At 41.4% G+C, this 27,551-nt stretch overlaps 2 protein-coding genes across 2 annotated transcripts in view; one reads left to right on the top strand and one right to left on the bottom strand.

Moving 5' to 3' along the window:
* The window catches only part of LOC140201494 (serine/arginine-rich splicing factor 7-like), a 33,760-nt gene extending 20,560 nt beyond the window's left edge, over nucleotides 1–13,200 (top strand). Inside the window, exons 3-9 of the mRNA XM_072265687.1 lie at nucleotides 598–774; nucleotides 1,699–1,773; nucleotides 1,855–1,932; nucleotides 4,616–4,669; nucleotides 11,490–11,537; nucleotides 12,202–12,237; nucleotides 12,789–13,200. Coding sequence (XP_072121788.1) covers nucleotides 598–774; nucleotides 1,699–1,773; nucleotides 1,855–1,932; nucleotides 4,616–4,669; nucleotides 11,490–11,537; nucleotides 12,202–12,237; nucleotides 12,789–12,843 — 523 coding nt within the window. The 3' untranslated portion in view covers nucleotides 12,844–13,200. The remainder of the gene's footprint in view (nucleotides 1–597; nucleotides 775–1,698; nucleotides 1,774–1,854; nucleotides 1,933–4,615; nucleotides 4,670–11,489; nucleotides 11,538–12,201; nucleotides 12,238–12,788) is intronic.
* Nucleotides 12,547–27,551, bottom strand: part of galm (galactose mutarotase) — a 49,718-nt gene continuing 34,713 nt past the window's right edge. Inside the window, exons 6-8 of the mRNA XM_072265686.1 lie at nucleotides 17,402–17,576; nucleotides 16,997–17,081; nucleotides 12,547–14,767 (exon numbers count right to left, since the gene is read on the bottom strand). Coding sequence (XP_072121787.1) covers nucleotides 17,001–17,081; nucleotides 17,402–17,576 — 256 coding nt within the window. The 3' untranslated portion in view covers nucleotides 12,547–14,767; nucleotides 16,997–17,000. The remainder of the gene's footprint in view (nucleotides 14,768–16,996; nucleotides 17,082–17,401; nucleotides 17,577–27,551) is intronic.

Raw genomic sequence — 27,551 nt, 5'->3', positions numbered from 1 at the left:
TTGCTACCCTTTAGCCTAATGAAGAGCTTAGTAGCATCAATGCCTTTTTCTTTTATAAATTGTTCTTTTAAGTTCTGTCTCAGCCATGTTCCTGTTGGTTTTTCGCTAAGTTTTGAGGGAGGTAGGTACCCTTTCTTTACCTCCCTTTCTCCCCCCCGCCCCCCAAACACGCACACTTCGATTTGATGGTTTTGAATTTGAATCTTCTGATTTATTTGGGGGTGGGGCTGTGGGGAAGAAGTATATTGTTTCTCCTGAGATTTTGGTCAGACCTATAGCTATTTTCCAGACTTTTTCCCCCATATCAGATGAGTCAGCTTGGAGAAGTACTGAAGTTTTACTGTAAATGTTCACATCACTGTTGCAAAAAAAAAATTGTTTATGGAATTGGACTTTGGGGCAAACAGATCATAATAGCCTGTTTTGTATAGATAAGCACCAATGGTTGCAGAAGCTTAATTAATGTCTCATTGTATGCATCATGATATAATGTTGAATGCTTTAAGTTCCAATAATAAGGGCCGTATTGTAGTTGCACATTTTCACTGATGCTATATATGGAGATGCCTGTTTAAATAGTAATTTCTTTAACTTAAGGGTAATTTGTGGTTCGCGTGTTCGAGTGGAATTATCAACAGGAATGCCACGCCGCTCACGCTTTGAGCGGCCACCAGCACGGCGGCCCTTTGACCCAAATGATCGATGCTATGAATGTGGAGAAAAGGGTCATTATGCTTATGACTGTCATCGCTATAGCCGACGTAGGAGGAGCAGGTATGACATACCAATCTCAATGATTATTAATAACGCTTAAAAGCATATTAAGTATACTTAAGCAACTTTATTTTAATCTGAATAAAAATGCAGTGCTTTATCGTTGCTTGCTGCTTTACATTTAAGTGCTAATCAGGTCTTGTGGCTTTTTTGTTTGCTTGACTTTGAGTTTCACTGTGAATGTTTTGAATATTAATGATCCACCTGGTCCAAACCTTTCAGGTTTCTTCGTTTGAGTCAGTCACCGCGATTCAGAATGTCGTGAGCCTCATGATATCAGGCTGAGGCATCTAGCAAATCCAACAGTTTTGATGCGCCTAGAGCATACGGTGATTGGCATGAGGCCAGATCCCCTCGAGAACCTGCTACAACTAGCTTCACCTTTAAGATTCTTTTGAGGGCAGAAAATGTTTGAGAATGAGACAAGGTGATCGCCGTTATGCTGTAAATTGGCTTTCAATTGGGCCCCTTTCTAGAGGAACACCAGATTGACCGCATTCCCTCGTAGACAAACATCCTGCGTCAATCAAGCCTCACTTTGGCTCATTTGGCTGTCAGTTTGATCGTCGTTAGATTGAAGAACATCTAGATGCTGCGATGATCTGATAGATACTTCTAGATCGCCTAGATCTGCTTGACCTTGGTCCAAAGAGGGGGTCGACTGACCTGCAAACTTGCAAGGTTTACTTTATGTACCACTTACAAGTGTTTTTACAATGCACAAAATGCTAAAAGAAATGTAATGATTTTTAACTGGATCTACGTTATGTAGATTTAATCTAAAAACATATATGTAGGTCCCCACATTGTCTTCAAACTGACAGACACTGTATTGTAGCAATCTTATTTTGATTCCAGCAGAGGTATTCCAAGATTATAATGCTGAAATAGCTAAATTTAACTCTTTTCTTTTTGTTAAACCAGGTCCAGGACTAGGTCACGTTCAAGATCACGTGGAAGAAGATATTCTCGTTCTCACAGCCGTAGCCGTGGCAGAAGGTATGTCTTTCATGGAGGTTTAGTGTTAAAGAATGATGTGCTTGTGTTCTAAAATGTAATAATTATTCAAATTTTGTCAAGGTCCAGGTCATTTTCTCCTCGGAGGTCCAGATCATTTTCTCCTCGGAGGTCCAGGTCTTTCTCTCCTAGAAGGTCCAGGTGAGTATAATACATTCTTTACTTCCCCTTTCTCCACAGTCAAAAACAAAAGAAAATACATTGAACTCTGGATTAATTGATCATTTCAGTTAAGTACAACTTACAAGGCGTCTAGCAATCTTAATTTAAAACAATAAATACTGTCAAAGCAAGTACTGATGATTTGCCATCCTTGGAAGCACGTTGAGAAATACTAGTGCTTCAGTTGTGACTGATACACAATTGAGGTTTTGACTGGAGCAAATTGAACTGGTACAAAATTATCCATATAATTTAAATGTATTTAGGTGATAGAGCATGTATTAAAGTATTTTGTTGGAGAGCAAAAATCTGCAAGAAACCTAAAATAAAACAAAATGCTGGAAGTGGTCAGTAAGTCAATCTGCAATTGTAGAGAGAGGAAAAGCTGAGTTAGTGTTCAATGCATTTCATTGGAAAGCAAAACACAGCAAGAAACCTAAAAAAAAATGCTGGAAGTAGTAAATCAGCCTGCAACTGTGGAGAGAGGAAAAGCTGAGTTAGTGTTTCTAATCAATGGCCTAAGTTTCCTGCGTTTTCAGTTTTTTGAAAACTGAAAGTGTGTGTTTGCTGAGTTCATGCTTGAATGTATGTATGATATTTTAAATATCGAATAGGCGTGAGTCCTTACTTATACTTTCAAAATACTGGGTCTTCATATGGTTTTGTTTGAATCACAAATACAGCACAAGCAAGCAGTTTGACTCGGGTCTGATGTCCTCACTTCTCTATCATAGTAGTCTTATTCCATGTGTCTGCTTCCATACATACCTGTTTTGGGTCTTAAATTGTAAAATGGGATAATTAAAGTGATATGGCAAGTGGCTTCAGTTGTAATGTTCTTTAAAATGGAAGAAAATTTTGGTGTATGATTGCAGTTTTCATGAAATTCAGAAAATGGATGGCTGTATCTGAAATATCCCTGAACTTTGTGTACAATTGGAATGTACAAACGTTTGTATGTTTGCAGACAGACAACACATTCATGGTCAGGTTCTTTTAAAACCAATAATTGATCCCTTCTTTCTCACCTCCCTCTGGTACCCCTCCCCTTTCCCTTCCTTCCATGGTCCAATTTCCTATCAGATTCGAGCTTCAGCCCCGTAATTCTTCTGCCTATCGCTCCTCAGCTTGTCCTTTCACTCCTACCCACCCACCCTCCCCTAACTGCTTATTCTAGTTTCTGTCCCCTTCCTTTCCAGTTCAGAAAAGGGTCTCGGCCCAACACATCGACTACTTGTTCCACATAGATACGGTCTGATCTGTTCAGTTCCTCTGGCACTTTCTGTTTTTAAACTGTTTTCTTTTTAATTGAAAGTTCTTCATATTAGTTTCATGAAAAAGAATCAGGTTATAGGCAAAGCATTAAAATTTTCAGTCTAATGAACTGAGGTTTCTAAATGTGCTTGTCCAAGAGAGAAAATTGTGCAACCAGGCTAAGTTTATTTCTAACTCTTCCCTTCCACCCCCCCACCCCCCACTCCCCACTTTCTCAGCTGCCTCATCTCTCATCTGCCTCCTCCACCTCATGGCTAATGAGCTCCTCAGTGTTTGTACCAAGCCACTCTGAAAAGATGAGTCCTGGTACATTTTTACTTTGTTGGTTCAGTCAGTACAGCATCAACCAATTTGAGCAATTGGAGGTGGGGTGGCATCTACAGATCCCCATTGATTTTCATTGGCTTGGGGTTGATGATCTCTTCCTCTTTGTAAGAGGAACAGTCAGAGTTTAACGAGTCACATCCAGCAGAATCGCCACATCTGGCAGGGAAAGACTAAAAATAAAGAACAGTGCTCTTAACCCCCACCCATTCTTTTCCCTTCACCTGGTTTCACTTTTTATCTTCCAGTTTGTATTCCTTCCCCTCTCCTGAGTTTTTCATTCTGGCTTCTGCCCCTCTTCCTTTACAGTTCTAAAGAAGGGTCTGGGCCCAAGACACCAATGGTTTATTCCTCTGCCTAGATGCTACTTGACCTGCTGAGTTCCTCCAGCATTAATATCTAGCACCTGCAGAATCTTGTGTTCAGGTTTTTTAAGCAGTCATGAGAGTCGACAGAACAAATGATGAAATTTGCTGCAGTTAAAGATTGTTGTAGAGGCTTTTCTGGAGTTCAGTAAACTCATGGAGTAAGTACAGTCGACTCTCTCTTATCCAGTGGTTGATTTACCCCAGTTTGCAGATTAACTCTGTGAGGGTGGTGGGTGAAGGGGGAAGCCTGTGCTCTAGATTTTAAAAACCTGTGCTTCCAGATTTAAAATCTTGGGCTACTACTGAGCTTGTTTGGTTCTGTAGAGCAGCAAGGTGTTGCATTCTTGAATAAAGAATTGTTTCTGGAAGTGTTACAGATGAGTATCACCAAGGCAAGTCAATTGATGAAACAAACAGGACTAAGTATTTTAAACAACAAAGTACTGTGCAAGAATTTCCAATGCCTTTTTAATGTGTTTTGCATTATCTGTATTTTTGCATTATCCGTCGAGGCGCACCCCTTCATTACTCAGGATAATTGAGAGTCAACTGTAGATGACATCGAGGCACTTTGGGAGGATTGGTAAATGTTTTTTTCTAAGTTAACTTAAAGTACCGTATGTCTTTTGTAATAGTTAGCTTTACCTCATTTGTATATCTGTGAATTTTAGTTTTGTAAATGGTCTTTTATAAAGGTCTCGATCAAGGTCACGGTCCAGATCCAGGTCTCTGTCAAGGCAGAGAAGCAGGTCAGTTTGATTTTCATGTAGTATTCTTTGTTGTAATTAATTTGTGGCATATACAGTTGTGAAGAGTGCTAGCAGCACTGTAGTGAGTATTGATATTTGAACATAAATACCTGGCAGGAGTAGGCCATCCAGTGCTTTCAGCCTGCTCTACCATTGATCAGTATCTTAGCCTATTTCGTACCTTGGCCCATTTCTAACATTACGCTTAATGTTTTGATCTCATGTATGAATACATACACAGTCTTCTAAAGTGGAGCATTTGAAGTGTTCACAATCTTCGGAGTGAAGCATTTCTTTTAGCCCTAAAAAGCTAGCTCTTTATCCAAAAATTGTATCCTTTAATCTGGAACTCTAGTTATGAAAACATACTCTCTGCATCTAGCCTGTCAATTTTAGATTTCATCTCTATTCTATTAAACTGGAAGTTTGTAAGATGTAAATACAAAATTTGAAGCATGTGCAACCAAGTGGTGTAAGACCATAAGGTATAGGAGCAGAATTAGACCATTTGGCCCATTGAGTCTGTTCTACCATTTCCTCATGGCTGATCTATTTCTTTCTCAGCCTGAATTTCCTGCCTTAAGTATACCCAATGACTTCAGAAAGGCCCACGACAAGATTCCTTATGGGAAATGATCCAAAAGGTTAGAATTGATTTGATCCAGAGGTGGCCTGAAATAGGAGGCAGAGGCTGATGGTGGAAAGTTGTATTTGTGATTGGAAGCCTGTGTACTACAGGGTTTGGTGCAGGGAACCTTGCTGTTTGTCATATATGTAAATAGTTTGTATATGATTACTAGAGGGACCATTGCATGTGACAGAACAGTTGATAAAGTTTAGGGAGCAAGGATCAGACAGGGCTCTAGAGTTACAAAGTTGCTGGAAAAGAGTTGAAGAATGGACAGAGTGAGAAGGGGGCATTGAAAGCCTAGGTGAGTGGAATTAAGGAAAATCCCCAAGGCGTTGCACACCTATATGAGGAACAGGAAGATGACTAGAATTGGGGTTTGACTGATCAGAGCTAGGAGAGGAAACATGCCTGGAGTCAGGAGGTAGGGAATGTCCTTAATGAATATTTTGCTTTAGTATTCACCAGTGAGAGGACCTGACATTTGAGAAGACAACATAAAATAGGCTGTCACACAAAACATTCTGGGGGAACTCAGTAGGTCAGGCAGCATTTATGGTAATGAATAAGCAGTTGGCGTTTCGGGTCGAGACTCTTCATCAGGATTGGAAAGGAAGTGGGAAGAAGTCAGAATAAGAGGGTGGGGGGAGGGGAAGGAGTACAAGCTTAGAAGGTGATAGGTGAAGCCAGGTGGGTGGGGGAGGGGGGGATGAAGTCAGAAGCTAGGAGGTGGTGAGTAGGAAAGGTGGAGGGCTGGAGAAGAAGGAATAATGGAAGAGAATAGTGGACTGTGGTTGAAAGGAAAGGAGGAATGAGACCGGGGAAGTGACAAACAGATGGGGTTGGGGGGCAGAGCAAATGGAAGAGGGTACTAGGAGGAAAATTGCCATAAGTTGGAGAAATTGGTGTTCATGCCATCAGTTTGGAGGCTATCCACAAGGAAAAGCTCATATGAGCTGTTGGTCCTCCGGCCTGAAAGTGGCAGTAGAGGAGGCCATGGACCAATATGTCAGAATAGGAATGGGGGATGGAATTAAATCAATTCTGAGAGGACTAGAGTATAAAAACAAGGATGGAATGCTGAGGCTTGATAAGGCATTGATCAGACTGTTCTTGGAGTATTGTGAGCCGTTTTGGGCCCCTTTATTTAAGAAAAGATGGGCTGGCATTGGAAAAGTACAGAGGAGGTTCACGAGAATGATTCCAGGAATGAAAAGGTTGATATATGAGAAGTGTTTGGCTCTGGGCCTATAATTGCTGGAGTTTTAAAAAATGGCGGGGGGGGGGGAGGTGTGGGGGAATCTCATTGAAGCCTATTGAATGTTAAAAGGCCCAGATAGAGTGGATATGGAGAGGATGTTTCTGTGGTGGGGGAATAGAGAGATGTCTATTTACAACAGAGATCAGTGGGAATCTCTTTAGTAGAGGGTGCCGAATCTGTGGAATTCATTGCCATAGACAGCTGTGGATGCTAAGTCATTGGATATATTTAAAGTGGAGCCTTATAGGTTCTTAATTTGTCAGGGAAGTAAAAGTTACAGGGAGAAGGCAGAGGTTGAGATGAATAATAAATCAGCCATGATGGAATGGCAGAGCACACCTGATGGGCTGAATGGCATAATTCTGCTTGTGGTCTAAAATAATTGGCCACTGGGAAATTGACAAAGTGGTCTTCAAATCTATGGTGCTCCTTACCCATGTAGAGGAGGCTGCGTTGGGAGCACCAGATATCAGTAGACTGCCCCAACAGATTTGCTGGTGAAGTGAAGACTAGAACATATTGACATTAAGAAAAAGGAAATCTTGGAACTTAGGAAAAACATTAGGATTAATTCTCATAAAAGTTGCTGGTGAACGCAGCAGGCCAGGCAGCATCTCTAGGAAGAGGTACAGTCGACGTTTCGGGCCGAGTCCCTTTGTCTGGACTAACTGAAAGAAGAGCTAGTAAGATATTTGAAAGTGGGAGAGGGAGATCCAAAATGATAGGAGAAGACAGGAGGGGGAGGGATGGAGCCAAGAGCTGGACAGATGATTGGCAAAATGGATAAGAGAGGATCATAGGACGGGAGGCCTAGGGAGAAAGAAAGGGGGAAGGGGGAAGCCCAGAGGATGGGCAAGGAGTATAGTGAGAGGGACAGAGGGAGAAAAAGGAGAGAGAGAAAAAGAATATATATATATATATAAATGTGTGTGTGTGTATGTATATATATATATATGTATGTATGTACAAACAGTATATATAATAAATAAATAACAGATGGGGTACGAGGGGGAAGAGGGGCATTAATGGAAGTTAGGGAAGTCAGTGTTCATGCCATCAGGTTGGAGGCTACCCAGACGGAATATAAGGTGGTGTTCCCCCAACGTGACTGTGGCTTCATCTTTACAGTAGAGGAGGCCGTGGGTAGACATATCAGAATGGGAATGGGACGTGGAATTAAAATGTGTGGCCACTGGGAGATCCTGCTTTCTCTGGCGGACAGAGCGTAGGTGTTCAGCGAAACAGTCTCCCAGTCTGCGCCAGGTCTCGTCGATATATAGAAGGCCGCATCAGGAGCACCGGATGCAGTATATCACCCCAGTCCGCCAGAAAAAGCAGGACCTCCCAGTGGCCACACATTTTAATTCCACGTCCCACTCCCATTCTGATATGTCTGTCCACGGCCTCCTCTACTGTAAAGATGAAGCCACACTCAGGTTGGAGGAACAACTCCTTGTATTCCATCTAGGTAGCACCCCATGCGTTTTATATATATTCTCCCTCTGTCCCTCTCACTCTACTCCTTGCCCATCCTCTGGGCTTCACCCCTTCCCCTTTCTCCCTAGGCCTCCTGTCCCATGATCCTCTCATATCCCTTTTGCCAATCACCTGTCCAGCTCTTGGCTCCATCCCTCCCCCTCCTGTCTTCTATCATTTAGGATCTCCCCCTCTCCTTCCCACTTTCATATCTCTTACTAGCTCTTCTTTCAGTTAGTTCTGACGAAGGGTCTCGGCCAGAAATGTCGACTGTACCTCTTCCTAGAGATGCTGCCTGACCTGCTGCGTTCACCAGCAACTTTTATGTGTGTTGCTTGAAATTTCAGCATCTGCAGATTTCCTCGTGTTTGAGAATTGATTCTCCAGGGCTGGACAGGATATACCCCAGGTTAATAGAGGAAGTGCGGGAGTAGATTGCTGTACCTTTGGCAATGGTCCTTGTGTCCTCACTGACCACGGATGATTGGAGGGTGGCAAATGTTAATTCCTTGTTCAAGAAATGGTAGGAATAACCCTGGGAATTAGATTCTTTGAGATGAGATTTACCAGTATTTGGAGAAGCATAGTCTGATTAGGGATAGTCAGCATGTTTTTGTAAGGGGCAGGTCATATCTCAGGATCCTAACTGAATTCTTTAAGGATGTGGTGTGTATGGATTTATAGTAAGGCATTTGGTAAGTTCTCTATGGTAGGCTGATTCAGAAAGTCAGGAGGAAGGAGATCCAGGGAAACTTGGCTTGTTTCTTTGTTCTAATGGCTCATAATCATCAGCCTGACCTCATCCAGAACAAAGTAACCTGCTTTATTGGTATTTCACCACTGGTGCAGAGTGGCTGCAATTCACACATGATGTAGTGACTTACTTACTTGGGCTACTTTAGCAGCATTTCCTTCATTTGTGACCTCTAACACCAGGTTTAATATTAGTTTCAGATTCTGGTTACCCACTGTCAAACTGAATGTGAAATGCAAAATTATCACTCCTTTCCTCATATCTTTTTAAAACCTTAATTTGTATCATGTTTTGTCTCATCACTAGATCTAAATGGTCCATTCCCTTGTTGGGAACATTTTAAGGATTCTTCCTGAATACACTCATTGAACTTGTTCTTGAGTACCTTTATCAATTTGATTCATCCAGATTAGGTGGATTTTAAAGTTACCTATGATTACCTATTGCTTACATAATTCTTGATTCATACTCCTAGTGTAACTTTTTAATGAAGGTTTTATTACCTCTACCAGATTCTCAGCCAGTCTTTGTTTTTGCACCCATGTGGTGATTTTTGTCCTTTATTAACAGACCTACCTCAACCTTTTCAAGTTCTTTTTGGTCTTGTAGAATATTGTTTTCAGCTGATCATGTCCATTTTTGTTTGTACCACAATTCATGTGCCCTTGTTATAAATGTTCATGGAACTTTCATTTTGCTATTTTGCCATTTTTAGAATCATGGAGTCATGGTCATACAGCATTGTAACGTGTCCTGTGTCCAATCACATCCATGTCAACTAACAGGAATGCATCTACACTAATCCCATCTTTTTTCTTGCTTCTCCACACCCACCAACCATGAGCTGTATCTTTGGAGCTCATGTCTTTGAACCATGAGAGGAAACGGGAGAGAATGCCTCTGATCTAAAGAATGTTCAAGCTGTGTGCAAGCAGTACCTGGTTCTGGAGCTGTGAGGCAGTGCTATCTATCACTGCTGCATTACTCAGTCACCCTGACCTTGTTTGCGGGTGCAGACATGTTCGTATGCTTTGTTCTTTCATGTCATGTCCTCATTACGGTAGCAACCTGTGTTGCTACCTTACACTGTCTTGGCCTTTCTCATTCTTAACTTTTGTTTTAAACTCCACTCACCCCAACTATTTAAACAGTTCTATACAGATTTAGTTATTGGACTTGCTGGGGCACTAACTCCAGCTTGACTCAAGGGAGACCTGTCTTTCCCAGAACAGGTGCCAGTTCTCTGTAAACTGAAATTCATTTTCTCCCACACCAGTCTGTGAGCTATACACTCAAGTTTTTGACCTTATTAATCTGATGCCACTTTGCATGACGTGGAGGTAATAACGCAGAGGTTATTACCATTGAGTCTGCTTTTTATTTTAAAATCTAGCTGTTCATTCTTTCTCAGCAGAACCTTTAAATCCAATCAATATTAATAACAGGTTAGAGAAAGGCACTGCTGCAATAGTGCAAATTGCTTTTTAGTCTGGGGTGTCCTTGATCCTGACGGTACAGAATACACCCTTTGTGACTTGTTCTCATGGCCCTGTAGAATAGTTTGTGCCTAACTATACTGTTGCCACACAATTTTTTGTTTGTTTCCCCTTTCATGACTGACCATTGTGTTAAGTCATTTTCCTCCTTCCTGAGCTTACTCGCATTCATGTATTCTGTATGAACCATTTATTGTTGGACGAGAGTTTAGGCTCTTTTGTTGTTCCCTACCCATCACTCGTACCTGCTTTACTTGTCAGTCACTTTCTGTAGTAATTGCAGTAGTTGACCAAAGTGGTGCAACTGTCCTCTGGAACAAAATGGTCAAGTTGCTTCCCCCTTGCATCTGTAGCAGAGTCTAAAGCACTGACTATTTTGACTAAGGCAGAGTTCTGCAGATTGTAGATACTTGCTGCAGATCTGGTTGCTGAAATCATTGTGTCTCAATTCCTGCATGATACAGCTACAATATGTCAGATGTCTTTCCCTGTCTGTCCTCATTTAATTAGTAGTTTGTTTTCCAGCTGGCTATTTATAATTTTTAATTGCCCTGGTAATGATTTGGTGTTAAGTCCTAATTTCAGTTGCACCTTTTGCTTACTGGGAGCAAACCCCCTCAACATGTAGGGGAAGAAACAATTCTCAATAGTTAATTACATTCTGATGCCACATCTTGATTTTTCTTCTCTCTTAGGTATGGTAAACTATGCAGAAGCCAGATAAATACATCATTTTGCTAATGTAATTTGAATGAAACATATACACGTTGTAGTTTTGATAAATGGACAATTTATTGGTGGTTCAGTGGGAATTTTACCTACAGAGAACTCGATTATGAAGAATCTTGTAGTTCCCTCCCTCCCCCACACATCTTAACTTACCAATGAATGGCTTTTTAAAACATACCTGCAGCTTATCTAAACACTGCATAGTCCTGGAATTGATTAGACAAATAATTTGACTTATGGTTTAGACTAGGTTTTATTTGAACTGTAAACCAGATACAAACTACTAGTTTTCATCTGCAGTAATCCTGGTCATGTATACGTAATTCATTGTTATGCAAACTTGGTGATAGTTTTATGTTGGTTTATGATGCCAAATATGGGAAATTATTGTTGAGACTTGTGTAATTGTACAAAATTTATCATTATATGTATTGAATATAATGTACAGCAAATATTAATTAAACATTTTAATACAGATCTCTGTCGCCTCTGAGAAGATCCAAGTCTCGCTCCCTTGTTCGAAGGTGAGAAGATCAAGCAATATTCATTCTATTTGAAATGCTTGTCTTTTGATATTTTTCTCTTTTCTCTCCCGCCCCCCCCCCCCCCATTGAAATTCCCAGTATTCTTAAATTGCATTTTATTCCCTGGCAACAGCCTTAACGGTTGATCTGTTAGCTATCTAAAATCGCTTTTGAGTGAGTTGCAAGGTATGGATTGATTATTTCAGGTTTTGTAGCACTTGAGGGTGAAAATACTTTAGATGGACTAACTCTGATAGACTTGCAATTGGTTAATTTTTTGAATGTGGTTGTGTGCTTCCTGCAATATCCAAGTCCCTACTGAATGTTACTTCAACTCTGAGATTTCATTTTGGGCTGGATTCATGTTCTTCTCAGGTTTTCTTTCCCTTGAGTTCAGGCATTTGAATCTAGTTATTAATAGTTCCATGCATTATTGCCTACAAAATGCCGTAACTCAATATAATGAAGATATTCTGGGGAGATCTTTAATTTGTAGAATCTCTTTGCAATTAAGGCTTGTTCAGTCTGAATAGAGAACTTTATTTGTGACTGCTGTGTTGGTCTTGGCCTTAGGAGTGCTCTATTCCGTTGCCTATTAGTAATCTTATTGTTGGTTTTTGGATAGTTAACTAACTTCAATCTCTATCTTCTATTCCAAAAACAGTCGCTCAAATTCTAGATCACATTCACCAAAGCGAAGGTAAGGAATTATGCTAACAATTTATACACAAAAAGACTAGCTTTTACTTCCCTATGTCTCTATAATTATTTGCATTAAGGTTCTCATCTGTAAGCTCATTTATAAAGATGTCTGAGTTTAGGCCAGTAAGATCTATTTAGATGCAAGGAATATTTAAAGCTCTTAATATTTTTTGAACAAACTGACATTACTAGATAGCATGAATGTTATCTGTTTAATCTTAACACCTATAATTTGTTTTAGTAGTACAAAAAGGATTGACAAAGTAATTGTGACCTTTAAGTTCTGTATTGATATTAATAGACTTAATTGAATTTTGCAATGTTGCTTTTATTCGATATACATTGATATGTTAAATAAAAACTTTTTGAAAACATTGTCACCTGAAATTATAAATCAGCAAAAACCTTGGTACCAGATAACTAACTGTAGAAGACCATAATTATTTACAATGGGGATTGATTGGTTGACAGTTTACTGAAATATACATGGTTGCAAACAAAATGGACCCCTAAAATTTTGTTCTAATTAATTTTTTTTCCCTCCCTCAGTCGCACACCATCTGAAAATTCTCGTAGAAGTGCAAGTCCTGACAGAAATGACTAAGTGCAACTGGCAAAGCTAAACTTTAGAATGAATGTTTTTTTTGTTTACATTCTTTGAAGTTGTACGGGCAACCTCTGGTTCTTTTGTGGGGGTTTGGATTTGATTTTAAATGTAAGGGCTTGTTTCTAACTTAATTTTCATGCTTCCTTTTTTTCCCTTTTGTGGAGGAAATATGGCGTGGGTAGGAAATTTTTTAAAGAAGTACACATCCTATAGAGACTAAATTGAGTGATCTGCATTTTTCCCTGCATAACTGTGTTGTATTCTTTTGTTGTAATATCAGATTCCTCAAACCATTCGAAGTGTATCACATTTTTGTATCTGGAAATAGAAATAAACAAATTGTCCTGAAAAGTGTGTGTGTGTCTCTTATTATGTATCCAGCACAGAATCATGGCATTCATTGAAATACACTTACTTATGATAGTGAAATGGAAGTTTGCCTTATTAGGAGTAGCTCAGGAAATTGAGCAATAATGTTTACGGCAGACAAGAAAACAAGTACAGATCTTAGGATCACAAGGGTAGATCTGGTAATGCTGATGAGAGTATTACCATTGTAGAAGCTTTGGTTCTGGGATAGTAACTCAGTGTAACTTCCAAGGGCTGATGTGTATTGGAGAAAGTTGAAAACCCACTTTAGCCTCAGCACTAATGTGGGAGGCAATATTCCTAGTTGTTGGGATCAGTGTAGGGAAGGGCTAGACAGGATCTTGTACTTTGTGCATTACTAGGCCACATAATGATGCATTATGTATTGGTATTGACTTCCTTTAGATAAAGATTTTAGTTACTCACCCACCATCAAGTATTAGGAATTACTTAAAGTTATTGGAGAAATCACAGGTGCAATCAAACCAATGATTACATGTGATCAGACTCCTGCAACTGAAAACAACCACGCTCATACAAGCAACATACACAAAATGCTGGAGGCAGCAACTATGGGGAAAAAAGTTACACAGGACACTACGGGCCCTTCTGTCAAATGAGTCCAGGTTGACCATAGTGCCCATCAAACTAATCCCAATTTCCCATGTTTGGTCCATATCCCTCTAGGCCCTGCCCCAACATGTGCTTTTAAAGTGATAAAACCTACTTGTTCTGGCAGCTTGTTCCATATACCTGCCACCTACTCCATGAAAAGGTCCCCAATTATGCCCCTAAATCTATGCACCCTAATTTTGCTCTCCTTCCCTGGGAAAAAGATTTATCATCACTTTAGCTGTGCCCTTCATAATCTTAGACATTTTTAAGGTCTCTCCCTCTTCTGCCACCCCCCCCCCCCCCGTGTTCAATAAAGACCTAGCTGAGCCAATCTCTCCCATTAACTTAAAAGGTTTTGTAGTTCTTGATTGATTCTATTTCATTTTCCAGTGGCTATCTCTTCTTACACCATGGTCCTAGAAATTTGAGATATTTATCCAATTCCCCTTTGAAGATTAATTTAAAATCATTACCACTTGCAAGTTTTTTTCTGCTCTTCACCTTTGTGATTGCAGATTTAAAAGTAGCTTTGTACTGTACAGAAAAGCTATCCTTACCATGATTTTGAGAAACATCCATGAGATCAAGTACTGCCAATATAATCCATAGTAGTAACTCAAGCAATCCATACGAATGGTTTGAAAATCTTGTTTTGCCATTCTTAAAAAAAAGTTAGCAAATTTAGTTCAAGCCCATCTCAGGTCAATAATTACATTTTAAAAATCTAGAGGTTTTAAATGCTCCTGATGGTTTTAAAAATGAACTGTTACATGTTTCTAGAAAGAATTTGCAAAATAGAGATCAATGTGTTAACTAGACAATATTCTTGGGCTCCTCCTCGTGGCAAGATTTCAATTAGTGTCGAGCAATGGTTGCCTACAGCTCCGCAGTAGTCAGCAAATCTGTCTTCACATCTGCAGGCTGTACACAAGTCAAACTGGAGAGACAAAAAAAGAGAAGATGTTTTAAAAAGACAAAAGGGTATTTTTAGAAGAATGAATAAACAACGAAGTGCAGGAGGTAACACTTTTAAAGGCCCTTTTCAGGAGATAAATGTCAATCTGGTTTATAGGCCGCTGTTGTAGTTGCATGATGCAATAATGCACATGGTAATCAGCTGAATTGAAGTACACTCCAAACCAACTGAACCTGGATAAGATGTTCTAAAGTTGAACATCTATCTATGATACCATTCAAACTCACTGTTCTAGTGCCACCTTTGCAAAAAAGGACCCATCATAGTCCAAATTCCTCTGCTGTTGGGGCTTTTTAATGAACCATGGTTTAAAAACGAGATTCTGCCAATGCTGGAAATCCAGAGTAACACAAAATGCTAGAGCAATTCAGCAGGTCTGATGGGGAATAAACGATGTGTTGGGCCGAGACCTTCATCAGAGAGGGGTGCAAGCTGGCAGGTGATTAATGAGACTAGGTGGGGAGGGGGAATGAAGTGGGGAGGTGATAGGTGGAAGAGGTAAAGGGCTGAAGGAATCTGATAAGAGATGGCAGTGGACTATGGGAGAAAGGGAAAGTAGTGATGTGCAGGGGAGCCAGAATGAGAAAAGAGAAGGGAGCAAAATTACTGGAGGTTAGAGCAATCAGCGTCAGATTGGAGGCTACTCAAACAGAATACAAGGTGGTGTTCTTCTAACCTGAGAGTAGCTTCAATGTGACAGGCCATGGACCAACATTGCAATGGGAAGTGGAATTAAAATAGGTGGCACTAGAGAAACCTGCCTTTTGTGGTGGAGCAAAGGTGCTCAACCAGTCTATGCTCCCTCACTGTTTAGGGCCCTGAATGGTGGTGAGGGAAATGTGTAGAGGCAGGTGTAGCACTTGTCCTGCTTGCAGGGATAAGCACCAAGACAGAGATTACTGGGGAGGGACAACTGGACAAACGAGTTGCATAAACAGCAATCCCTGCAGAAAGCAGAGAGTGGGAGGGGGAGGGATAGTATCCTATTGAAAATATAAACAATGATGTGCTGGATGAGAGGCTTCTGGGATGGTAGATAAGGACCAAGGGGAACTCTATGCCTGTTATGGCAGCAGGAAGATGGGGTGAGGGTAGACATCTGGGAAATAGAGGAGGTGTGAGTTAGGGCAACATTGATGATGGAGGAAGGGAAACCCAGTTTTTTGAGGGAGGTGGTGTTCTGGAATGGAAAGTCTTATCCAGAAATGGGGGAAATGAAAAAATGGAATGGCAGTTTTACACGTGACAGGGTGGGAAAGGTAGTCAAGACAGCAGTGCAAGGACAGTCTGTCTCATTAAGAAGAGAGAGCTGTCTGAGATGGACCAAATAAATCTGAAGGTGGGGTGGAAGTTGGAGGCAACGTTGATGAAATTGTTGAGCTCAACATGGGCGCAGGAAGCAGCACCAATGCAGTTGTCAATATAGCGCAGGATGAGCTGGGGAGCACTACCAGAGTAGGCTTGGAACAAGGACTGTTGTGGGTAGTGAAAAAACTATGTCAGAAGAGCTGAAAGAGAAATTTTTGAGGGTGAGGATCAGCTCCGACAGATGGAGGAGGGTGTTGGTAGAGAGGAACTGGTTAGGTCTAATGTCCAGAAAAAAGGCAGGGACCTTTAAAGCATTCCTGATATGAGACAGAGTGTAGAGGGATTGGACATTCATAGTGAAAGGTGAGGTGATCAAGGCCAAGAAATTGAAAGTAGTTGAGATTGAGAGCATGTGAAGTATCGCAGATATAAGTGGGAAGAGACAACCAAGAAGAACAACATGAGTCAAGGCATGCATACATGGGTTCCTTGGGGCAGGAGCAGGCAGAAACTATGGGCAGACCAAGACACTCAGGTTTGTGGATCTCGGGTAGGAGATAGAAATGAGCAGTGTGGGGTAAGGAGGCAGTGGATGAGAGATCTGAGCGATGACCATGGTTAAAAGCCAATGTTGTAGTAGTGGCCACAGCATGAAGTGCAGGTAGTGTGCAGTGTGAAGTATTTACAGGAAGTCTTTAAAAAAATATCTGTATAAAAGCTCCCTCTTACGGACAAATCAGGAAATGTGATTCAGTTTCTTAACTGTTGAAATATTAGGTCCTTCCTCCCACCATCAAATCCACACCACCCAAGCATGACCTTTATTTTTCTTTGTCTCAGAATGCTTTTATTCAAATAAAGCAATAAACAGTAGCTACTTACATTACTATTTCACAGTAGAGAAAGTAAACCATGTTGTGTGATTATATTCTTCACCAGGTCTCAGCAATGCATCTGGGAAATTCTTCTGCAATATAAGAACATTTGAAAGAATCGGTGGTCTGGGTGGGTTCCTGTGATCTGTACAAATATCCTCACTTAAAATTTCTGAAAGATGTGTTTTACTGTATCAGAGCTGCTATCATGCAAGTCACTGCACAACACATTGCAATAGGTTCAAACTTAACATTCATTTTTCACTTTAGCAGGGTGAAGTTGTCGAGAAGTAAGAATACAAACTTTTTAGGACATACTTTGGTTAACAAAATTAATTCATCTTCAATGTTTCACTTAATCTCACCTCTCCCTCCTCAACCTTCACCTTTCCGCCCACCCCCAGAAACTAACCTTGTTGACAGCATCAGGCCAGTTCTGAGTTTCCAAGCAAAAAGCTGAATGCTTAGGGTATACAGCTCCTCCTTTGCCCTTCAAGCTCCCATCAAGAAAATTGGCAGTGTAAAACTGAATTCCAGGCTGTGTTGTCTCAACCTCCAGCAGCCTGCCACTTGGCTGATGATACACTCTGTAAACAAGTTTTCACTGGTAAATTCTTAAGTATATTTCAAATTTATTTCCCAAGCTGACATATGCCTCAAGAAATTAAGCAACCAGTAGCTCGAAGACTTGTGACATGGCCATAAATGATTAAAACCTAGATAGGGTTTGGAGATATGTTCTCTGTCATTGGGGGATTGAAGATGGAGAGAGTCAGTAAGTTTAAATTTCTTGGTGTTTTCATATCAAAGGATTTGTCCTGGGACCAGCATGTTAGTGCCATCACAAAGAAGGCATAACAGCGCCCCTACTTTCTGAGAAGTTTGCGAAAAATCCAGCATGTCATTGAAGAGCGAAGATAAACAGTGAAGAATATCCTGACTGATTGCCAATGTGCAAGAAAAGAAAAGCCTACAAAAGGTGGTGGATACAGACCAGTCCTTCACAGGCAAAGTCCTCCCCACCATTGAGCACATCTACAAGAAGCACTGACACAAAAAGGCAGCATCCATCCATCAATATCATCCCTTCTTCTCGCTGCTGCCAATGGGTAGGGGTACAGCGGCCTTTGGTTCAGCAACAGTTATTACCTTTCAATCACTGGGCTCCTGAACCAGCAAGGATAATTTTACTACCTCAACACTGAACTGATTCCAGAACCTATGGACTCTACAACTTATGTTCTCAGTATTATTTATTTACTTATTTTTCACTTTGCAGAGTTTGTCTTCTTTTGCACATTGGTTGTTTGTCAGTCTTTGTGTGTAGTTTTTCATTGATTCTATTGTATTTCTTTGTTCTGTGAATGTATGAAGATGAATCTCAAGATAGTACATAGTGACATAAAGTAAGTCTATTATCAAACTATCTGTGAGTATCAGGTACTAACTCCACTCTAGATATCAGAATGCAATGCTAAAAATTACCAGGGCAGTTATCAGAATCAGAATCAAGTTTAATATGTCGTGAAATTTGTTGTTTCGCAGCAGCAGTACACTGCAATATATAATTTTTAAAAACTATAAATTACAATAAGAAACAAAGTACTGTGCAGAAGTCTTAAGCACACCAGATTTTTTATATAAATTTTGTTTTAGATGTTTAATTTTTGTTTTCTGCATTAGTGCAACAGGAGGGGAGGAGAAGATGGCAGCGCGACGCAGCACGCGCGGCCGCTCTGAATTGATATTGTATTTGTGAAGTAAAATGCCGTGCACAATCCTGATTTGACAGAGACAGCCGTGAGAAGCACGGAGGAACATCTGGAGAAACTTCTAAAATGTCTGCTTCGCTGCCGCTGCTATTGTGCGATTGAAAATCTCCGGAGGGGAAAGCTCCGAGTCCTCGGCTTTGCCTATTGCCTGTTTCCGGGCTGGGGTCGAAGTGCTCGGCAGAGATGGTGCTTGGTGTTGGAGAGCTGGTCGGAGGCTCGAAGTTTTTGGATGGACTCGGAGTCGGACTGTGGTTGGGTGCTTCCAGGATGCTGCATCAGCAAGTTTGCGGCGCTGGAAGCTCATGGCAGGAAGAGTTTTCTTCCTTCAGCCGTCTGCGTGAGATGATGGGACTTTCGAGAGACTTTGAGATTGTTTTTACTGTGCCCATGGTCTGTTCTTCTATCAAATTACGGTGTTACTTGCACTGTTGTAACTATATGTTATAATTACGTGGGTTTTGTCAGTTTTGTTTAGTCTTGGTTTGTCTTGTGTTTCTGTGATATCATTCTGGAGGAACAAATTGTATCATTTCTTAATGCATGCATTACTAAATGACAATAAAAGAGGACTGCGTGTCCTCATAATCTAATCTAATCTAATCTAGTGCGTTAGTAGAAATGAGCAAATTTTAGAGTTCCAAACATTCACTTTCGATAAAATTAAATGTTACCGAGAAATGTTGGCATTTTATTAATGGAAGTAATAGACCACTTTTCAAGTAAGATCTTGAATGTAGGTGTACAGCCCAGTGCATAATTAAGTAAAGATAACAAACAGGATGCTAATGATCAATAACATAAAGAGTTGAATGAACTAAACTGATTAAATGAAACAGAAACGGATGTAGAAGGAATCAAATTGGGTGAAGGACAACCAGACTAAAAGGTGAGGGTGTGGGAGATGTAACAGTTTAACCCTCAAATCATCAATTCTTATACCTTGGTAAAAGTGAGCATAGCAACAAGACACAAGGCGGTCATTCTGCATCAGCAAGATCTCTCCCAAGCAGAAATTTTGCAGCAAACAGGAATTTCAGGATGTGCTGTCCAAGCACTTCTGAAGAAGCACAAAGAAACTGGCAAGATTAAAGACCAGAAAGGCAGTGATCAACCAAGGAAATTGTTGCAGCAGACAAGAGATACATCAAACTGACGTCCCTTCTAAATCAGAAAAAGTACAGCACAGAACACTGGAGACCAAGTACAGCCCAGAGCAGTTTTGTCAGAAGGGATCTTCATGGAAGAATTGCTGCCAAAAAGCTTTTCCTCTGAAGTGGAAACAAAGCCAAGAAATTCACCTATGCACAAAAACACAAGGACTGAGGTACTAAACAATAACAGCAAGTGCTCAGGGCTGACGAGCCAAAATTTGAAATTTTTGACTCAAACAGAAGGCAGTTTGTGCATAGAATTGCTGGAGAGCACTACACGGACAAATGTCTGCAGCCAACATTGAAGCACGACAAAGGTTCCCTGCAGGTTTGGGCTGCATTTCTGCAAATGGTTAGAATTAAGTACAAGCAGATTCTTATCCATCACACAATATCATCAGGGAGGTGCCTGAATGGTCCATTTTCATTCTGCAGCAGGACAATGACTCCAAACACATGGCCAAGGCCATAAAGAACTACCTTCAGTGAAAAGAAGTACAAGGAGTTCTGCAACAGATGGTATGGCCTCCACAGAGCCCTGATCTCAACATCATCGAGGCTGTCTGGGATTACCTAGAGAGACAGAAGCAAGTGAGACAGCCAGCGTCTGCAGAAAAACTGTGGCAAGTTCTCCAAGATGCTTGGAACAACCTAGCAACAATTTTCTTTTACAACTGCACACCAAGTACCTCAGAGAATTGAAGCAGTTTAGATAAAAGGTGGTCACACCAAATATTGTTTTAGTTTATTTAGAAACTTCTCATTATTTTTGAAGGATCTTTGCTTTACAGATTTTTTACCTGCGCCTAAGACTTTCGCACAGTATATATAATAAAATTAAATAAGTGGTGCAAAAAGAGAGCAAAAAATGGTGAGGTTGTGTGCATGGCAGAGGGTCAGAAGCCATTCCTGAAATATTCAGTGTGTGTCTACAGGCTCCTGTACCTCCTCCTTGATGATAGCAATGAGAAGAGGTCCTGAGTGATGGATGCCGCCTTTTGAAGGTGTCCTCAATTAGAGGAGGCTAGTACCCATGATGGAGTTGGCTGAGTTTACAATTTACTGTGACTGTTTCCAATCCTGTGCATTAGCTCCTCTATACCAGTCGGTGATGCAACTAGTCCGGTATAGAATACTCTCCACAGTACATCCGTATAAATTTCCTAAAGTTTTTGGTGACATACCAAGTCTCCTCAAACTCTGAATGAAATACAGCTGCTGTCGTGCCTTCGTAGTAATTGCAACAGTATGTTGTGCCCAGGATAGATCTTCACACAGAAGATCTTTCTTTCTTGACACCCAGAAATTTGGAATTACTCACCCTTTCCACTGTTGATCTCTCGATGAAGACGGGTGATTTCCCTTCCTGAAGTCCACAATCAATTCCTTGGTCTTACTGACATTATGTGCAAGGTTGTTGTTGTGACACCACTCACCCAGCTAATCTATCTCCCTCATGCAAGCCTCCCCTTCACCATCTGAAATTCTGTCAACAACAGTTATGTCATCGACAAATTTATAGATGGTACCAAGCCACACAGTCATGTGTGCAGAGAGAGTAGATCAGTGGGCTAATCACACATACTCAAAGTGCGCAAGTATTGGTTGTCAGTAAGGAAGAGATGTTGCCCAGATTTTGGAGCTTGTAAATTAGAACTGAGGGTATGATAGTGTTGAATGCTGAGCTGTAATCAACAGCAATCTGACATAGGTACTGCTGTTCTGCAGGTGATCCAAGGCTGAGTGGCATATTAGTGAGATTGCATCCAAGTCAAGTCACTTTTTATTGTCATTTTGACCATAACTGCTGGCACAGTACACAGTAAAAACGAGATGTTTTTCAGGACCATGGTGCTACATGAAACAATACAAAAACTACACTGAACTACGTAAAACAACACAACAACTACACTAGACTACAGATCTACCCAGGACTGCATAAAGTGCACAAAACAGTGCAGGCATTACAATAAACAATAAACAAGACAATAGGCACAGTAGAGGGCAGTAGGTTGGTGTCAGTCCAGGCTCTGGGAATCGAGGAGTCTGATGGCTTGAGGGAAGAAACTGTTACATAGTCTGGTCGTGAGAGCCCGAATGCTTTGGTGCCCTTTGCCAGATGGCAGGAGGGAGAAGAGTTTGTGTAGACCTGTTATGGTGATGGGCAAATTATAGCAAGTCCAGGTCATTGCTTAGGCAGTAGTTAATTCTGGCCATGATCAACCTCTCAAAGCACTTCTTCACAGTAGATGTGAGTGCAACTGGGTGATAGTCATTGAGGCAGCTCACCCTCCTCTCCTTGGGCACTGGTATGATTGTTGCCCTTTGAAGCAGGTGGGAATGTTCAACTGCAGCAGTGAGAGATTGAAGATGTCCTTGAACACTCCCACCAGTTGGTTGGCACAGATTTTTAATGCAGTACCAGGTGCACTATCAGGTCCTGACACCTTGTGATGGTTCAGCCTCTTGAAAGATGATCTGAAGTCAGCCTCCGAGACAGAGATCACAGGGTCACCAGATGCCGCAGGGATTGCACAGCTGTAGTTTTATTTGTCCTTTCAAAGCATGCATAAAAGGCATTTTGTTCATCTGAGAGTGAAGCATCACAGCCGTTCATGATGTTAGGTTTCGCCTCATAGGAAGTAATAGCCTGCAAACTCTGCCACAGCTGACGTGCATCCGATTCTGCCTCTAACTTCATTCTGAATTGTTTTTTCGCTCTTAAGATAGCCCTTCTGTAGGTTGTACCTGGACTTCTTGTGTAGTTCTGGATCACTGGTCTTGAGTGCGACAGATCTAGCCCTCAGCAGACTATGAATCTCCTGGTTCATCCATGGCTTTTGGTTTTGGTATATTCAGTATGTTCTTGTAGGAACCCATTCATCCACACAGGTGTTGATGAAGTTGGTGACAACTGTGTCATATTTATTCAGATTTTAAGATGAATCCCTGAATATCATCCAGCCTACCAACTCAAAGCAGTCCTGTAAGCTCTCCTCCACCTCCCTTCAACATATCTTCTTTGTCCTCACCACTGGTGCTGCAGTCTTTAATCTCTGCCCACTGGACTTTTCAAAGTGTGCTGTGGGATGGCACGGTAAGCATTCTTGATGGTGGTATAACAGTGGTCAAGTGTGTTGGCTCCTCTGTTTTCACAGGTTATTTGTTGGTGGGAGTTATTCAGAGAGCTCATCAAATTGGCCTGGTTGAAATCCCCTGCAATGATCGTGAAGGGATCCGGGTATGCTGTTTTGTGACTACTGATCATAGTGCTCAGCTCCTCCAGTGCCTGCCTGATGCAGACCAGGGGCGGAATGTACACTGCTACCAGGATGATGGCAGAAAACTCCCTCAGCAGATAAAATGGATTACATTTGACTGCTAGATGTTCCAGGACAGGTGAGCAGGATTGAGACAGTACTACCATGTTTTTACACCACAATGAGTTAATCATAAAGGATACTCCACCTCCTCTAACTTTAAAAGCCTCAGCTGTCCTGTCCTTACAGAGAATGGTGAAGCTATTGGGCTGCAATGCTGCATCCAAAATGGTGGTGGTGAGCCATGTTTCCTCGAAGCAAAGTACACAGCAGTTCCTGATGTCCCTCTGGTGCTTCAATCTTGCTCTGAAGTCTTCAATTTTATTTTCCAGAGATTGTAGATTTGCCAGCAGGATAGCTAGGAGTGGGGGTCTATAAGGCCTCTATTTTTTAATTGTACTTGTAGACCAGCGCATCTTCCCCACTATTGTTTTCTTAAAAGGGAACTGCAGTTGCGACCTGAGTATACCGTCCAGGTCCATCCATTTTGAGTATCAATTTTTTTTTTAGTGTCTTAAAATGATGTTGCAAGAAGTACCCAGGGCTGTGACTGTGGATTTCATCTGTCAGAATCCTAAATAAGAATATTTGATGATTCACTTTGGATCTGCATGTAAAGGGTCGTCACCTATCCGTGCTATCTTAAATGTTTCCAATGCTGCTGCATTCATGGGCCATATCTTAAGACAATGAACCAGGGTCTCCATACATTCTCAAATGGACAACTACCAAAATTTAGTTTAATAGAACCAAAGGACAACTTACTAGGACTAGAACATAATTAGAGTGGGAATATAGTTCCTTGAGCTTAATCAATTCTGAAATCCTTTGATTTGAATGCATGCAGTATACGAAATAAGGTAGATGAGCTTGTAGCAAAGTTAGAAATTGTCAGGTACGACGTTGTGGGCAGCAAATAATCTTTGTTGAAAGAACATCACCATATTGAAAGGACAAGCAGGTAAGCAGAGGGGCGAGTAGCTCCACTGGTAAAATAATGAAATCAAATTCTTAGAACTAAGTGACATTAGATCAGAAGTTGCAGAACCTTTTTAATAGATTTAAGAAATTGCAAAGGTATAAAGATCCTGATGGGAGTTATTTATCAGCCACCAAACAGTAACCAGATACAAACTAACAAAAGGAGGTAGAAAACGCATATAAAAAATGGCAATGTTATGATAGCATTGGGAAATTTCAATATGCAGGCAGATTGGGAAAATCACATTGGTGCTGGGTCCCAAGGGAAGGAACTTGTAGACTGCCTATTAGATGACTTTAGAGGAGCTGGTATTTGAGCCTACTAGGAAAAAGGCAATTTTGAATTGGGTGTTCTATAATGAACTGGTTTTGATTAAGGATCTTAAGGTGAAGGAACCTTTAGGAAGTAGTGATCATAGTATGATAAAATTCACCCTGCAGTTTGAGAGGGTGAAACTAAAACCAGATGTATAATAGTTGAGAAAAGGTAACTACAGAGGCATGAGTGAGGAGCTGGCTAAAGTTGATTGGAAGGGGGCACTAGCAAGTATGTCAGTAGAGCAACTTCTGGAAGTAATTCAGAAGACACAGATCAGTTCATTCCAAAGGCAAAGAAGCATTCTAAAGGCAAGATGAGGCAACCGTGGCTGGCAAGTGAAGTCAAAGACAGCATAAAAGCAAAACAGAGGGCAATACAAAACAGCAATAGGTTAGTAGGAAGCTAGAGGATTGGAAAGATTTAAAAATCAACATTGGACACTGGACCACTGGAAAATGGTACGGGAGAGGTAATAATGGGGAACAAAGAAATGGCAGGGGAACTGAATAAGCATTTTCAGTCAGCCTTCATTGTGGATAACACGAGCAGCATGCTGGAAATCTGTAAGTGTCAGGGCAGTCACTATTACTAAGGAGGTGCTTGAGAAGCTGAAACATCTGTAAGTTGATAAATTACCTGCAGCAACAAACAAACTGCTGGAGGAACTCAGCAAGTTAGGTATCTGTGGGAGAAAGGGATTGAGTCCCTGCTTCCGGACTGATCAAGTCTTGACCTGAACAATGAACATCGAGAGTGTTTGAGGGGAGAACTTGGGGGAAAAATGTCGGTTTATAGCACAACACCAATGAGAATGTAGCAAATCCCTATGTATTATGGCAAATATGATGGGGCATGATTTTAAAGTGAGTGGAGGAAAGTATGGGGGGGATGTCAGAGATAAGTTTTATCACACTGAGAGTGGTGCGTGCGTGGAACACACTGCTAGGGGTGGTGGTAGAGGCATTTAAGAAACTCTTAGATAGGCAAATGGATGATAGAAAAGTGGAGGGCTCTGTGGGAGGGAACGGTTAGATTGTTCTTGGAGCAGGTTAAAAGGTCGGCACAACATTGTAGGCTTTGTACTGTGCTGTGCTGTCCTCGCCAGTTTTTAATCTATGAGCAAAATTCTGCTACATAATCATGACAGATCCTAAATGCACCATTTGCTGCTACATATCCTACACTGTAACAGTCACCACAGTTCAACAGTCACTGCCTATATACTACTTTGGGATTCCTAACGTAGTGAAGGACGTATACAGATGCACTCTCCCTTAAACTGACCAGCTGAGACTGAACTGAAGACAGTGAGAAAAGTGTGGAAGCATTGTTAGGATATCAATGGACATGCAGAAAGATTTTGGGGCAGACCACCAGCCGGGGAAAAGCCACAGCAACCTGGTCTCTGTCACTGAATCTGACTCGGTGGCTCAGAAGGGCAGGAGGAAGAAGAGGAGTGCAGTAGTGATAGGGGATTTCATAGTTAGAGGAACTGAATGAAGATTCTGTGTTTGTGACAGTTACACTTGGATGATATGTTGTCTCTCAGATGGCAGGTCGGGAACATCTGGGATTGGCTCCACAGAATTCTAAAGGGGAGGGTAGGCAGCTAGAAGTCGTAGTACATATTAGAACCAACAACAAGTAAGAAAAGAAACGAGGTCCTGAAGAAATAGTATAGGGATCGAGAGAACAAGATGAAAAGCAGGATTTCAAGGGTAATAATTTCTGGATAGCTGCCTGTGCAAAATGCCAGTGAGGATAAGAATAGGATGATTTGGCAGATGAATGCATAGCTGAGGAAATAGTGCAGGGGGCAGTGTTTCAGATTTCTGGATCATTGGGATCTCTTCTGGGGAAGGAATGACCTATACCAGAAGGATGGATTAAATTTAAACTTGAGGGGGACCGATATACTTGCAGGCAGGTTTGCTAGAGCTGTTGGGGAGAGTTTAAACTAATTTGGCAAGGGGATGGGAACCAGACTGATAGGGCAGACGATGGGGTAGTTGGTATACAAGTACCAACAACATTCCTGGTCAGGTGCTGAGGAACTGTGCGGCCTAGCTAACAGAGGTCTTAATGGACATCTTTAGTATCTCCTTGAAACAGTCCCCTGTCTCTGCAGGCTTAAAGGCAGCTACCAACATTCTGGTGCCCGAAAGAGCAACAGTAACTGGCCTAAATGATGACTGCCCAGTGGCAATGATTTCAATCAATCATGAAATACTTTGAATGGCTGGTAATGGATCTTATAAAATCCCATCTTCCAGCTGCACCTTCCCCCTTTCTTCTCAGTCCTGAAGAAAGGTCTCGGAATGGAACATCAACTGTTTATTCATTTCCATAGGTGCTCCTGACCTGCTATGTTCCTCCAGCATTTTGTGTGTTACACTGGACCCTTTCCAATTCGCCTACCGCTCAAACAAGTCCACTGAGGACGTCATAACCTTGACCCTCTACTCTGTCCTGTCCCACCTAGAAAAGCGATGTCCCATATACCAGGATATTGTTCATCAACTTTAGCTCTGCATTTTAACATGATCAATTCTCAGAAGTTGGTAGATAAACTGCACTTGTTGGGACTCAACCGGTAACTGGAACTTGGACTCCCTGATGGAAAGACCCCAGTCAGTCCGAGTTGACAGCAACATTTTGAAGCTCCATCACACTGAGTACTGGTGCCCCCCAGGATTGTGTGCTCAGCCTACTGCTGACTGCACAGCCAGGTCCAGCTCAAACCTCATCATCAAGTTCACTGATGACACTACAGCGTTGGCCTCATCAGCAACAATGATGAGTCAGCACACAGAGAGGAGGTAGAGAGGCTTGTCAAATGGTGCGAGAACAACAACCTGAGTCTCAGCATGGACGAGACAAAAGAGATGAGTGTGGACTTCAGGAAGGTGCAGGTTGACCACTCTCCATTGCACTTCTATGGCTCTGCTGTAGAGGGAGTGAAGAGCACAAAGTTCCTTGGTGTGTACATAACTGACGATCTAACCTGGACCCACACATC

Source organism: Mobula birostris, chromosome 8 (genome assembly GCF_030028105.1).
Source record: "Mobula birostris isolate sMobBir1 chromosome 8, sMobBir1.hap1, whole genome shotgun sequence".
Taxonomy (NCBI): Eukaryota; Metazoa; Chordata; class Chondrichthyes; order Myliobatiformes; family Myliobatidae; genus Mobula; species Mobula birostris.
This window is presented reverse-complemented; position numbering and strand designations above follow the sequence as displayed.